The sequence below is a fragment of the Vombatus ursinus genome, unplaced genomic scaffold (genome assembly GCF_900497805.2).
Source record: "Vombatus ursinus unplaced genomic scaffold, bare-nosed wombat genome assembly UNPS02015016.1, whole genome shotgun sequence".
Classification (NCBI taxonomy): Eukaryota; Metazoa; Chordata; class Mammalia; order Diprotodontia; family Vombatidae; genus Vombatus; species Vombatus ursinus.
This window is the reverse complement of record NW_020954794.1, coordinates 996,361-1,010,389: the sequence shown is the minus strand read 5'-3', so window position 1 is coordinate 1,010,389 and position 14,029 is coordinate 996,361. Positions and strand designations below refer to the sequence as shown.

General features: G+C 49.9%; 1 protein-coding gene across 2 annotated transcripts in view; it reads left to right on the top strand.

Annotated features, from left to right (window-relative positions):
- Positions 1 to 9,665, top strand: part of PSD4 (pleckstrin and Sec7 domain containing 4) — a 64,635-nt gene extending 54,970 nt beyond the window's left edge. For both annotated transcript variants that reach the window (XM_027845730.1, XM_027845729.1), the window contains 8 exons: positions 114 to 203; positions 1,040 to 1,083; positions 2,135 to 2,304; positions 4,194 to 4,264; positions 4,388 to 4,551; positions 4,935 to 5,079; positions 5,254 to 5,397; positions 7,366 to 9,665. In XM_027845730.1, coding sequence (XP_027701531.1) covers positions 114 to 203; positions 1,040 to 1,083; positions 2,135 to 2,304; positions 4,194 to 4,264; positions 4,388 to 4,551; positions 4,935 to 5,079; positions 5,254 to 5,397; positions 7,366 to 7,623 — 1,086 coding nt within the window. In that variant the 3' untranslated portion in view covers positions 7,624 to 9,665. The remainder of the gene's footprint in view (positions 1 to 113; positions 204 to 1,039; positions 1,084 to 2,134; positions 2,305 to 4,193; positions 4,265 to 4,387; positions 4,552 to 4,934; positions 5,080 to 5,253; positions 5,398 to 7,365) is intronic.
- Positions 9,666 to 14,029: the final 4,364 nt, after the last annotated feature.

Below are 14,029 nucleotides of genomic sequence, written 5' to 3'. Positions count from 1 at the left end.
TTTCCAGCACCGGGGCAGGGATAAGCTGTAGGAGAGCATGGGGGAGAGGGGGAGGGGATGCTGTTAGACAGTGACTTACACCTGCTTTTCTCCATGGACATATGTGGCCGCAGAACATTGGCAGGAGCATGAGCTGCCAGGAGTTCATAACCAACCTGAATGGCTTGAGGGATGGTGGGAACTTCCCCAAAGAGCAGCTAAAGGTATAGAGACAAACAAGGGGGGGGCTGGGGGGCTTCTTCTTGGAGCTCAGGACACCCAGTTCCTTGATGTTCTAATGCCCATTGTCCCAAGTGATAGGGGACTGTGGAGATCATCTCATCCGGCCCCTCATTTCAGGGACTACAGAAATGAAACCCAGAGACACTCAATAACTTTCCCAAGGTCACACAGATAACCTTTGACTGCAAGCCCAGCATTTTTTCCATTTCAGCCAAACTGAGGACCGAAGAGGGGAAATAATTTGCTATCAGGTGACAGAGCCTCCTCCATCTGGTGTTTAGGACACGCTTGCCACGTGCCCATCACCTGCGGAGCCCTCTGAGGGATGCCACGTCCTATAAGAAAGACGTGATGTATTTAGGATTCCTAGTTCATTTCCCCATTGGCTTGTTTTGGCTTTTGGGATGCTAATGGTGAGGATGGAAGATGCCCAGAATGGGCTGTTAATGATCCACTATCCCTTTAGGAAAAAGATATTGGAGGCTGCCCTCTCTCCCAAGAGCCTAGAGCCAGGGATGGGGAACCTGTGGCCTCGAGGCCACATATGGCCCTCTCGGTCCTCAAGTGCAGCCCCACCATATGTGGCCTCGAGGCCTTAGGTTCCCCAGACAAAGAAGAATTGGTGGTGGGGCATGGGGTGGCAGGTGTAGAGTGGGGGGGGGGGGTGTTTGCCACATGATCTAGGCTTCAAAGAACAGTTACTTTCTGATGTTCATGACCTAGGATAAATTACTTAACCTCCTTAAACCTCAGTTTCATCAACTTTTAAGGGTGACCATGGTCTGTTTCTTCATCTGCTGTTGTTTTCTGTTTCCAGACACTCTACTGGTCTATCCGCAGTGAGAAGCTGGAGTGGGCAGTGTGAGTGATAGCCCTTCTTCGCCTCCCTACTGCATCCCTGAACCCCCACCTCCTCCCATGTTGCCCCTACCCCTTCCCATGTTGGTAGGACTTCTCCGGGGTAGGCTGTGGGACCGGGTGGTTCTCCTAGGACCCAGGAATCAGGGACCACTTAAGTAGCCCAAGGACCTGATCCATGCTGCCAGTGGGAATAGGGGAAGCCCCAACCACTGTGTCTAAACAAGGGATGGAGGAGAAGGGGGCCCAGGTCAGTTCTGTTCTATAGGCAGAGAATATATGGGACAGCTCGAAACGGGGTGGGAGGTGAGAAGACTAGTTTTAAGAACAGAGAGAGCATTCCATGCTCATGGGCAGTCCCTGTCTCTTGGAGCATAGAAACCTAGGAGACTGGGGGTGGTGCCAGGAGAGCATAAAATCTGTCCTGGATTTCTGGGGGGAAAGGGATGGCCATCCCATGTTCAGGGGTTCAGGGAGACCACCTTGCTACTGTCCCCTCTGAGTCTCCATCCCTAATAATATAATAATGATTTCCAGAATTTATAGAACATCTCTAGGCCGGGGGGAACAGGGGAAGAAAAACAGGAGAAAAGAAATTTACATGATAACTTTATTATATTTTTAAAAGGAATAGCAAGTTGTACATAATAGATTTGCAGTTTCATGTGCAATCATCTTTTTTTCTATTCTACTACATTATGGAAATACTTGTTTTATTTCTTAAGTTCAGAATAAAATAAACTTTTAAAAAACAATTTATAGAGCACTTTACATAGGTTATATCATTTGGTCCTCACAACAATCCTGTGAGGTAAATGCTATTATCTTCTTCATTTTACAGAAGAGAAAATTGAGGCAGATAGAGTTTATGACTCGCCCAGGGTTACACTGCTAGTGTCCAAGGCAGGAATTGAACTAGGGTCTATGTGGCTCTGAGTCCAGTGTTTTATCCCCTATGCCCTCAGAGCTATTGCCTCTCCTGTGGCTGTACCTCTGAAGGATTCTTTCCATCATCCCAGTCAGCCCTTATACCCTCTGTCTCCTCATCTCACAGGGACGAAGAGGAGGAGGTAGCCATGAAACCCATGAAGCACAGGCCATCCATTTCAGGCAGCCAGAAGAGACGCAACACCTTCATTCAGATTACGCAAGATCCTACCGTACCCACCTACAAGCAAGGGCTGCTGGCTCGAAAGATGCACGCTGATGTCGATGGAAAAAAGAGTGAGTGTTTGAGGCTTTGGACACTCTGGGTGTGTGTGTGTGTGTGTGTGTGTGTGTGTGTGTGTGTGTGTGTGAGAGAGAGAGAGAGAGAGAGAGAGAGGTACATAAACTGACCGTGCCTACTGTCTAGGTCAGCAAACAGGACTTGAGCATCCACCACATGCAAGGGACTGTGGGGGATACACAAAAGTGAATAAGACCCATCCTTGAAGAGCTTAAATTTTTTTCTTTCTTTTTTTCTTAATAGTATTTTTTTCCCAATTACATGTGAAGATACTTTTCAACATTCATTTTTGTAAAACTTTGAGTTCCAAACTTTTCTTCCTCCTTTCCTTCTCTCCCGCTTCCCCCAGAGAGCAAGCAATCTGATATAGGCTATACATGTACAATCATATTAAACATATTTACACATTGCTCATGTTGTGAAAGAAGGAACAGAACAAAAGGGAAAAGCCACAAACCCCCCCCCAAAAAAAGGAGCAAACAGTATGCTTCAATCTGCATTCAGACTCTATAGTTCTTTCTCTGGATGTGGATAGCATTTTCCATCATGAGTCTTTTGGAATTGTCTTAGATCCTTGCATTGCTGAGAGGGGCTAAGTCTGTCAAAGTTGGTCATCGCACAGTGCTTCTGTTACTGTGTACAGTATTCTCCTGGTTCTGCTCACTTTACTCAGCATCAGTTCAAAAAGCTTAAAATTTTGATGGAGAAAAAAGACATATGTAAATAATCCTAATACAAAATAGACCAAGAAAAGACGTGATACATACAAAGGGCCAATAAGAACTCATCATCACAGCTCACATTTATATGGCACTGTATATAGAATCTCATTTGAACCTCACAACAGTAATGTGTGGTAGGTGCTGTTATTATCCCCATTTTACAGATGAGGAAATAAAGGCTGAAAAAGTATAAGTGGATTGCCCAAGGTCACACAGATAGGCAGGATTCAAACTCTGCTCTTCCTGAACCAGGCCTAGTGGTCTGTCAACTGCCCCAACGAGGAGAAGAAATCTCTTCTGGTTGGAGAGATCAGAAAAAGCTACACAGAGGAGAAGGCATTTGAACTGGGCTATTTTTATTCTGTCCTTTCCCCAGGGTATGAAGTTGCATTTCCATGAGTGGTAGGTCACACTGCCTCCCATGGAAAAACTGGGCCAGGGCCAGCTACTTCTCAGTGGCCAGGGCTATTGGGAAGGGAGAAGGCAAGGAATCACTAAGGAGGAAGAGAAAGGAATAAGCATTGGCATAACACCTACTGTGTGGTAGGCATGATGCTAAGCACTTTACAAATATTATCTAATTTGATCTTCACAATGAGCAAGTGATGTTATTACCCCCATTTTACAGTTAAGGAAACTGAAATTAAACAGAGGTTAAGCGACCCACCCAGGGTCACACAGCAAGGAAATGGTTGAGGATAAATTTGAACTCAGATCTTCCTGACTCCAAACCTAGTGTTCTATCCACTGTGCCCCTAACTTCTCCACTCTGATGCCTGGGGCAAACTCAGTGACTGCGGGTACAGGTGGGGGATACTGGCCTGGGAACCTCTGCCCAATCTAACATTTGGCCCAGGGCTGCCTGAGAGTTGGGAGAACTATCCCCACCCTGGAGTAACTTAGCTCCTGTCCCTAGAAATGCCCCTTTTCCTCCCAAAAACTGTGTCAGAGGCCCCTCAAGTGCCTCTTCTCCCAGAGCAGTCTATCTGGAAAAGTACTGCTTATCCCAAGGCCAACTTGATGGGCACATAAAGGTCCCCCCACCCCAACCCCCCCAATTAAAGGACTACACCAAGGGGAAGCTTTTTCCCTGGGGCAAAGCCTCGGTGACCTAACCTTAGTTAGGAGTGTGCCCACCACCTTCTTTCCTCTTCTCTGGACAGCTCCCTGGGGGAAGCGTGGCTGGAAGATGTTCCACACCCTACTTCGAGGGATGGTGCTCTACTTCCTGAAGGTAAGGGTGCCATCTCCATAGTGGGCAGCCTAGAATCCCATTGGAGGGAGGATCATGGCCCACATTCCCTCTGCAGACCCAGGAAATTTTTTCCCATCTCTAAGTATCATCCCCCTGGGGCAGGGAGAAGAGTCCTGTCCAGAAGACTGGCCCACAGAAGGGCCCATGCCGGAGGAAGCTGTGGGGGTACACCACGCACTGGCTGTCCCAGCTGTCCATTACACCAAAAAACCTCATGTCTTTCAACTGCGCACAGCTGATTGGCGCCTCTACCTCTTCCATGCCCCGTGAGTACTTACAGGAGGATAAGATGAAGGGGCACAGGACCAGACAGTGACCCTCGTTACACTTCTGGGGCTCCTCCTCCCCCATACGGCCTCCTTCTCATTCTCTCCTGGGACTTCAGCCCTGACTGCTGTTGGCTGGGACCTGGGCTCAGTCCACTATTGGTTTGGGCCACACCTCACCATGAATCCCTAAGGGTGTGTGCTTTCTGCCGGAGGAGGAAAGGGATAATCTCCCCCTAAAAATAGAGAGAAGTGGGTACATGTGGCATGGGGAAGGGGGGAAGAGAAATAGTTTAAGGTGAAAAACAGGGCAAATTAATAGAGGATTCACTGTTTTCTTTGTTCCCACCCCCACCCAATGGCTTTCACGATGCTAACTCTAGAACTGCCAAAGAGATGACTTCTTGGATTGCCCGGATCAACTTGGCCGCTGCCACCCACTCTGCACCACCCTTTCCTGCTGCCGTGGGCTCTCAACGGAAATTTGTCCGACCCATCCTCCCCACTGGCCCAGCCCGGAGCTCCCTGGTATGCTGACCCCTGGGCAGAAGGGAGGAGTAAGGACAAAGCCCAAGAGAGGAGTGTAGAGGGCAGGGGCCCCCAGGGAGGTGATGGGGGGATCCACATAGCCCATTTAGGGTGGCTCTTTGGCTGGTCCCAAGGCCAGGCATTAGCCTCAGACTGGCCCCCTTTTAAACACAGGAGGAGCAACACCGATCCCATGAGAACTGTTTGGATGCTGCCTCTGATGACCTAATAGATCTGCAGAAAAGCTTGCCTGAGCGGAGAGGCCGGAGCCGAGACTTGGAGGAGTACAGGCTCCGGAAGGAGTACCTGGAGTATGAGGTGAGGCCTTCTCCATGGCATTTGGCCATTTCCCCCCATCCCCGCCTCCACATAACCATGCTTCTCCCACTAACGGCATTCCTGTGCTTTCTTCCCCTGTATAGGCTCAATTCCACTTGAGCATCAGCAAGGTGCCCTTGGGGATAGGTGACATTGATAGGCACTCAGAAGCTCTAGTTCAGGCAGGTCCCTGACCCTGCATACCTTTATCTTCTTGAGTCTGAGAATCACTTCTCTGGCCAAAGTCTCCCCAGGCCCAAGTCAGGGCATAGAGTGCTACGAGTTTATTTTTTTTTAACTCAAAACATTTTTCTTTGGGCTTATTTTGTTTCCCTCCATAAAATTAAGGAAAAAAATTCTTTTCAGCCATAAATTGTCCCTACAGGTCTTTGCATCTCTGAATATACCTAACATGATTTTTTATGAGCTGCACAAGTTTAGATAATATGCATACTGATGTGTCTCAACTAGCATAGCCAATAGATCTGGAAAGACCACCAACTTTTTTTTTTGTACAAATTTATGATTTACCTCTGAATGTCCACCTTATTTCTTGAAGCATTGCTTACAGGCCTATTACTGACACAGCTTACATCTGGAGCAAATGTTTCAAAGAAACAATGAGGTGCCTGAGGGAAAGTCACATGAAATGGGCAAACCCTCAAATCAACTTTTTAAGATGAGTTCAGTTGTGGGGTCGGGATGCGGAGGCACTGAGACAATGTCCCTTGAAAGAGAGACAGACCCCAGCACATCCTGGGCCAAGAAGGAGCTTGCCTGGGTGATGCCTCTAGGCAAGGGAAGCTGCCATCTGGTAACTTCCTGTTTTGACTCATTAGTCTCAGGAATTAGGGAATCATCTTTCTCCTTAGCTAATGGAGAGCAAGTGCTGTCAAAGTACCCTAAAAGTCAGCACCCTGAGGCAAAGGCCTCAGTCCGTGACCCTGATTACATCTCTGTGTTTTGTTTTGTTTTTTCAAAGTCAGCACCCTGAGACAAAGGCCCAGATCTACAACCCTGGTTTTATCTCTGTGGTTTTGTTCGTTTTTTTTTTTCCTCCTGTGATTTTTAAACTTTCTATAAATTTTAAAGTCGTTATTGAGTCTTAAAATCTCTGCCAGTTGAGCACAAGTAATAGTGGAGCCCAACAGAAAGAAGGACTTGTCAACCTAGGATCATCTCAGCTAAGCTCATGAGTCTCACCAGCAGGTTGGCCTTAGGGTGACTTGGTTGTTTTTTTTTGGGGGGGGGGAGTTTCCCCAGCAACTCTTCAAGATCATATATTAAGTCCCATAGGAACTGCATTCTTCACTGGTTGGAGGGCCCACCCTGACTAGGTCCTACCCTGAAGTATAAATCTATATTACAAAGCCATGAACAGAGACAGGCAGGACATTTCCTGTGGGTAATGCCAAAGGAGAGGGGTTCGGATGGCTGAGGGGCTAGGGGTTGGTGGAAAAGATCAATGCCAGACATCTCTAACTATAGAATGCGAGTATGATTCTGCCAGCAAAGTGTGGCATTGGTGTCAGGGAAAGGATTTCTTCTAGTAATCCAGCCCATTCTTGCCCCTCCACTTTGGGGGCTGAGCTCAGAGCAACTTATCTTGTTCCTAGGTGCCTTCACTACATATGTGTCCATAAGTGTGTGATCCATCTATCTTTCTATCTATCAGCTAGCTAGCTATCCTCTCTCTCTCTCTCTCTCTCTCTCTCTCTCTCTCTCTCTCTCTCTCCCTCTCTCTCCCTCTCTCTCTCTCTCATCCATCTACATACACACACACACACATTTGATGTCTCCCCCATACCTCTCAACTTGAAAAGATCACAAGGCTGCCCCAATCACCCCAGCCACACATACACCAACCCTTCTGCAGGGTCCCCAACCTTATGCCCTACTCCAGGCTAGTTCTCCTTCCCTCCCTCCCTTATACTGAGACTAGGGGCTGAGGGGGCCTGTGTGTTACAGAAAACTCGTTACGAGACCTACATCCTGCTGCTGGTGGCCCGCCAGCGCTGCCCCTCCGATGACTTGGACCTATGGGAGAGCCGGCTGGCGCAGGAGGCCGAGGGCACCTGGGAACCAGAGCCTAACCTCAAGAAGTCCCATTCTAGTCCCTCCCTGCACCAGGAAGAGGCCCCCACCACAGCCAAGGTGAAGCGGAACATTTCTGAGAGAAGGACCTATCGTAAGATCATACCCAAGAGAAACCGAAACCAGTTGTGAAGCTGGGAGCCAGACAAGGCCCCTGCCAGGGCCGAACCCAGGAATGGATGCCTCACAATGGGGATAAATGCCTCCCTCAGTCCAGTCTGCGCCTCAGGGCTGAGCAGGTCCTGACCCCTGCTGGACTCCACCCCTTGCAGGTGGCTCATTCTTTCAAGGATGGATGGAGGTAGCCCCCAATTCCTCCCTTCCCCTTTTTCATCTGTTTTTTTTTCCTTCCCCTTCCTTCCCCCTCCTTCCAACTCTGTCCTCCAACCAGCTTCACTGAAGTCACCAAATTTCCCCAGCCTTCAACCTCCAATCACATCCCTCACCCCCAGCCTCCCAGAGGGAGAAGAGGTAAAAGTGTAGAGATGAGCCCCACTTCCCCCACCTGCCAGAGAAGTCATGCTTGCTTGTTGGAGGGCAGGGGGAGACAGAGAAGAGATAGACCTGGGCTTCTCCCCTGACCTGATATGGGACAACGTATTATCACCCCTTATTTCTAAAACCCACTGGACTAGATACCCTCTATAATCACTTCCAGTTCTGGAGTGCTATTGGCCCCCTAGAGTGCTGTCTCTCATACAGAGCACCAGAACCATAGAGGTCCAGAGAAAAGGGTGTTGAAGGTTCAGATCTGGAGAGACCAGGCTGTCTGCTTAGAAAAGCCCCTGAGGGGTTGGGGGTGGGACAAGCTCTAGGCAGTCCTCGATCCTGGAGGAAGCTAGGAACCCCTGAGCCCTTGTATGTGTGTGCTAGCTTACAGAGCTCTCTGGGTCAGCCTGACAAAAGGTGTGGGCCTCCTCTCTCCCCCTGCTCTCCCCACCCCACCCAGCTTTGTGGGAGCCTGGCATCAGCAGGTGTCCCAGGACTGAGCCTGGCAGAGCAACACTTTCCCCAAAAGTCCCAGCCCCTCCTCCTCCTTATTGACCCTCCCCCTCCTTATTGACCCTCCCCCCTTCCCTGGCTCTGCCAGCTGGAAGAGGCCTCTGGCTTGAACACCCATTCAGTGATCAGCTAAGCAGAGCCAAGTGTCAGAGTGTGGCAGGAAGGGGGTAGAGGAACCTTCCGCTCTCAAGAGAGAAACTCCAGGGCTGAGGATAGAGACCTGGCACTCCGGAACAAGTGGCCTTTGTTTCTCAAGGAGCAGGATAGAGGGTCTCAATGCTGGACTCTTCCTCCCCCTCCCCCTCCCCCAGCCCCAGTCCCGAAGAGTAGGTGGGGAGGTGTGCACAGGGGTGATGACTCCTCTAAGGGGCAGCAGAGAGCAGAACCCCTTCTTACAGCATGCCAGGGCCTGGGTACCCCAACTGCCTAGGATTCCAGCCCAGTTTCCCCCAGGCAGCAGAATCACTCTCTGAGCAGCTGTGCAATGGGGATGATGGCTTAGATGAAAGATGGCAAGCTCTGGAAATTCTTATGAGCTCAGAGCATACATAGTATCTTCTCATCTTTACCTCCTAGCCATGATCTTGATTGCCCTGAGCCCGATTGCCTACCAGGACCACCCTGAGATATACAGCCCTCTGGAAACCCAGGGAAAAGTGTCTTCTCCCTCTGTCTCCAGCAGAAGGAGCAGCAGCCCTGGCCTGGCAGAGCCCCCTTTCCTTGGTTCTGGGGGATGGATTCTGGCTCCTGGTGTCTCCAAAAGGTCCCCAGGGGAATCCCCCAGAAATGCCTCTGGCTCCCCAGAACCCGCGCTGCTCTGGTTTATTCTGGTCTTTCCTGGAGAGGTGCAATGACTGTGTCAGCACATGTGGGAGGCCAAGGCCACGGCAGAGAGAGGGAAGGGAGAGGCTCTCATTGTCTCTGCTCAGCCAAGTGAACCAGCCAGCAGGGAAGACTCACCCTCCAACCCGCATTCCCTGGCTCTCCCCACAGCCGTACTTGGGCCTCACTGCCTCTGTGTTGTTCCTGTTCTCAACACCCTTGAGAGCACAGGCTTCCAAACGGCAGGGGCTGTATCTTCATTGTGTCTTTTGAACTCCTCCTGGCTCCAGGAAGGAGCAATGTCGTGCACCCAATGGGTGCTCAGTAAATAGAAGTTAACGAGTGATGAATCCTGCCGTGTGCTTTGGTGGTCTACACCTCGGAAGTGATGGCCCATGGCCCCCCTTGGGAGCTGAAGGTTGCTGCTTTCCCGCAGTGGGGTGATGCCCTGAGCTCTATACCCACGTGTGTCTTTAGGTGCATACATGTGAGGGAGCATTGACTGAGCCCTAAGGGATTCCCACCCAGAACTCGAACTCGCCATGGCCCAGTCATTAGCCAGGAAAATGGATCCTTTGAATCCGGAAGGGATTGCTCCTCCCGCGGGCAGATGGGACCTTCAAAGCTTATTTGCTCCCACTCCATAGCAGATACTCCCTGGATGTGTGATTGGGGGGTGGGGGGCGGGAGCACAAGCCACGCCTCACTCCGAGAGTGGAAAATGTCTCCCCTATAGGGCAGACTCCCCTAGAGTGTGACATTCCTACATCGGTCATCACTCTTGGGATGAGATAAGCCAGAGTACGTCAGGGGCAGGACGGTGGGCTGTCACAGAAAGGAGTCTGAATTCAGAGGAACTGGGTTTGAATTGTCTCCGTGACACTTTGTGCAGGACTTGAGGCAAGTTGCTTCACCTCCCCAGCCACAGTTACCTCATCTGTAGAATGGGTAGGGCAGTGGGTGTGGACTAGACGTCTAAGACCCAGAGCCCCGCAAGCTGGGTGAGGAGGGAGCCCTCTTCTCCAGCCCGGGGAAGGATCGTTACCAGTCCGGCTGTTGCTGCCGCCTTTGTCCACTGGAGGGAGCCATCGTTCCGCCCTGCGCTCAGGCTGCCTCTTGAGCGACCCGAGCCCCTGAGTCCAGCGGAACGAGGCTGAGCGAGGCTGAGCTCACCGGGCGACGGGGAAATGTCGGTCTGTGCCCTGGAGGATCCTCGCTCTCCCTTCTCTTACATCGCCCTCGATGCCCTAAACTGGGCTCGCTGCTCTTCAAGGCAATCCCTCCCAAGCGGGGAGCTGGTGCATGAGACCATGTACCAAGAGACAGACACAGAGAGGCAGGGAAAGAGAGAGAGACAGACAGAAAGAAGAGACAGAGAGAAAACAGAGATAGAGAAACAGAAAGAGATAGAGAGAGACCAAGACAGAAAGAGACAAAGACTCAGAGACAGAGACAGGGAGACAGAGACAGAGAGGGACAACGACAGGAGACAGAGAAAACAGAGAGAAACAGAAAGAGATAGAGACCAAGTCAGAGAGAGGCAGAGAAACAGAGAGATAGGGAGACAGACACAGGAAGAGACTGAGACTCAGAGACACAGAGAGACAAAGACAGGGAGACAGACAGAGAGAAAACTGAGGCAAAGAGACAGAAACCCAGAGAGAGAGAGAGAGAGAGAGAGAGAGAGAGAGAGAGAGAGAAACAGAGAGAGAGGGAGAGAGACAGAGAGGACAGAGACTGAGACAGAGAGGGAGGAGACAAAGAGAGACAAAAAGAGAAAAAAACAGAGAGAGAAGCAGGGAGAAAGACAGAGAAAAAACAGAGACAGAAAGACAGAGAACAGAGACAGAGACCAGGACCGAGGGGAGAATCTTCAGAAGAGCATCCCTATGAAGGAGAAGGATGGAGACAGGCTGCTGCAATGCCAAGAATGTTGGTTTTGGAGTCAAAGGTCCTGAATTCAAATCCCAGTTCTGCTCTCTGGTTTTTAAATGAATGATTTATGGATCAAGTCATCTCTTAACTGTACCTGAGAACTTGTTTAACCTTGGGCAAATCACATAATCTCTCTGGGCCTCAGTTTCCTAATGAGGGGGGTGGTGGGGGAGAATGAGATTACCTTTGAGGTCCCTTCTGGCTCTAAATCTATAAATGATAGGGATCAGAGCCAGTCTTGACTTGGAGTACATGCATATGCCCCATTTCTTTCCACACAGAGCTTTAGTTTTCTCATCTGTAGAAGGGCTATATGACAGCCTCAGGAGAAGCAGGACAGATGGGCACATTGGTTAGAGCCCACTTTCAAGGAGGGCAGAGCCAGTCGGAAGGACTGTGAAATGGAGGCAGCACCTCTTTGTGGGATGCCTCTCCTCTCCAAATGTCCATCACCTTCCTCACCTTCACTCCCAAGCTCTTGCCACTGGCCTCAGGAGCACAGGCCTGTTTCCAGGTCCTCAGCACCCTGTTCCATTTTGACTCTCATACTGCAGACTTTGGAACTCTATTGAAGCAAGAAGTTGGTGCTGTGAAATCATTCCCCAGAGAAAGAGGTAGTTTCAGGAGGACACCCCAACTCCCCCAAAAGAAACCGTCTAGGGGAAGGAGTTTCTGCTGGGCTGTCTGTCAACAAATTTGGGTTAAAATGTTTGGTAACTGACAGTCAGCCTGAGGGCAAGAAATAGAGGGGCTCAGGGCCTTTCTCTGACCCCTACTGGCTATGGGACCTTCTGAGTGCTTTCACCCCCTGCTAAAACTATAAGATGCAAAGAAGGTGCCAACCTGCATTAGTAAAGAAGTTTCCTTACCTGGCAGTTCTTTGTACTAGTAAGTGTCCAATCCTTCTCCAGCTAGCTGAGGGCAGCTAGGTAGTGAAGTGGATAGAGCACTGGGTCTGGAGTCAGGGGCACCTGAGTTCAAATTTGGCCTCAGACACTCACTAGGGTGACTAGTGACTTCACCCTGTTTGCCCCAGTTTCCTCATCTGTAAAATGAGCTGGAGAAGGAAATGCCAAACCGCTCAAGTATCTTTGCCAAGAAAACCCCAAATGGGGTCATGAAGAGTTGAACACAACTGAAACAACTGAACAACTACTCCTTTCTCCATATCCCAATGTTGGGTAATTAGTAATGTCTGTCTCCTAATGTTCCCTTTCGTGGTGGGGCAGTAGCCCTAGGGTCTCAAAGGCTTTGCTAAAGGAGCACATGGCCTGGCAGCACCTAGCACACTGGAAAGACCTCAGGAACAGGCTCAGAAGCAGACAAGAACAGGCTCTGGAATGAAAGGGCTGGGATTCAAATCCTACCTCAGACATGTACTACCTGTGAGATGTTGGGCATGTCACTTCTCCTCCCTTGGCTTCTGCAAAATCAGGAGTTGGGCTAGATGACTTCTGAGTCAATAGTCAATAAACACATATGTGCCAGTTGTGCTGAGCTAGGGATACAAATAGAAATAAAAACAGATGGTCCCTGCCTGCAAGAAGCTTACAATCTAACGAGGCAAGCCAACACACAAAAGGAAACTGAAAGGGGGGTGGAGTGGGGTGGAAGGAAGGTACTCGATGCCAGGGCATGGGGACAGTCCCTTCTAGCTCTAAATCTGTGATCTCATCAAAAAAGCATTAGCAATGGGTGGGAGTTGAGGGAATCAGGAAAGGTCCCTTCTGTCCCCTCCCTTTTCTTCCTCCCCCCAGGCATGGCCAAGCCCATCAAGGCAAGAATTTTAGTGCCCAGAGGACAGGGGGGCCAAGCGTCATTTCTTCCTTGTAGCCAGCAGAATGGCATGCACCTTGCAGCACACCCCTTCCATAACTTTTGCTAAAGCACAGTAATTTCTGGATGGCTTGGCTCTTGGTTTCACATGGCAGACTGCAGGAATTTTCTTCATGTTGGCCTAGAATCCGGGAATGTCTGAGAACATGACATTGAAAGCCCAGTGGTCTGGCATGAGAAGTCTCCTCCGGGGACTCTCTCAGTCTCCTTATCTGTCTCTAGCTCCTTATCCGCCCCAGGGGATGGGAAGGAAACAGAGAAACCCCTCTGTCAAGAAAGAGGAAAACAATGGAACCCAGACCGTCCCCCATGACCTTTTCTCTACTTCCTAACAGGTGCACACCCCAGAGCAGCTAGGTTGGTGCTGCCCCCTTCTCTCTTTGCCAACACCCTTTCCCCACATGGCCCCTTGGCATCATAGCCGGGTCCTACTGACCTAGACATGGGCAAAAACTCACCTCCCTTGAATTCAACTAAGCGTCAGTCAAAGCTTACAGAACATTCACATCAGCTTGCTCATCTTCCCCTTTATGACATTTTAAATGACCATGGGTTCATCTGCAGTGCCATTCCCATTCACACCTGAGTATTTCCCTACAGAAACAGCCTCCTCACCACAGCTGCCACAAACTGTCTCCACTCTCCTTAAACTCGTGACCCTTTCCACTCCTCCTTCTTAGCAGATGACTTACCTCCTACTTTACTGAAAAAATGAAGGCTTCCAGGATCCCTTCTCTCCTCTCCTCCCACAGTCTCACAGAATTAGGATAGGAAGAGACCTCAGAGAGAGGTCATTTAGTCCTCATTTTATAAATGAGAAAGTCCAAGCCCAGAAAGGTTGTGACTTACTTACCCAAACTCACCCAATTAACAAGTGATGGCCAAGCCACTAAGACTTTTGACTCTGAAGCCAGGCTTCACAAAGCCACGGCACCACATTGCT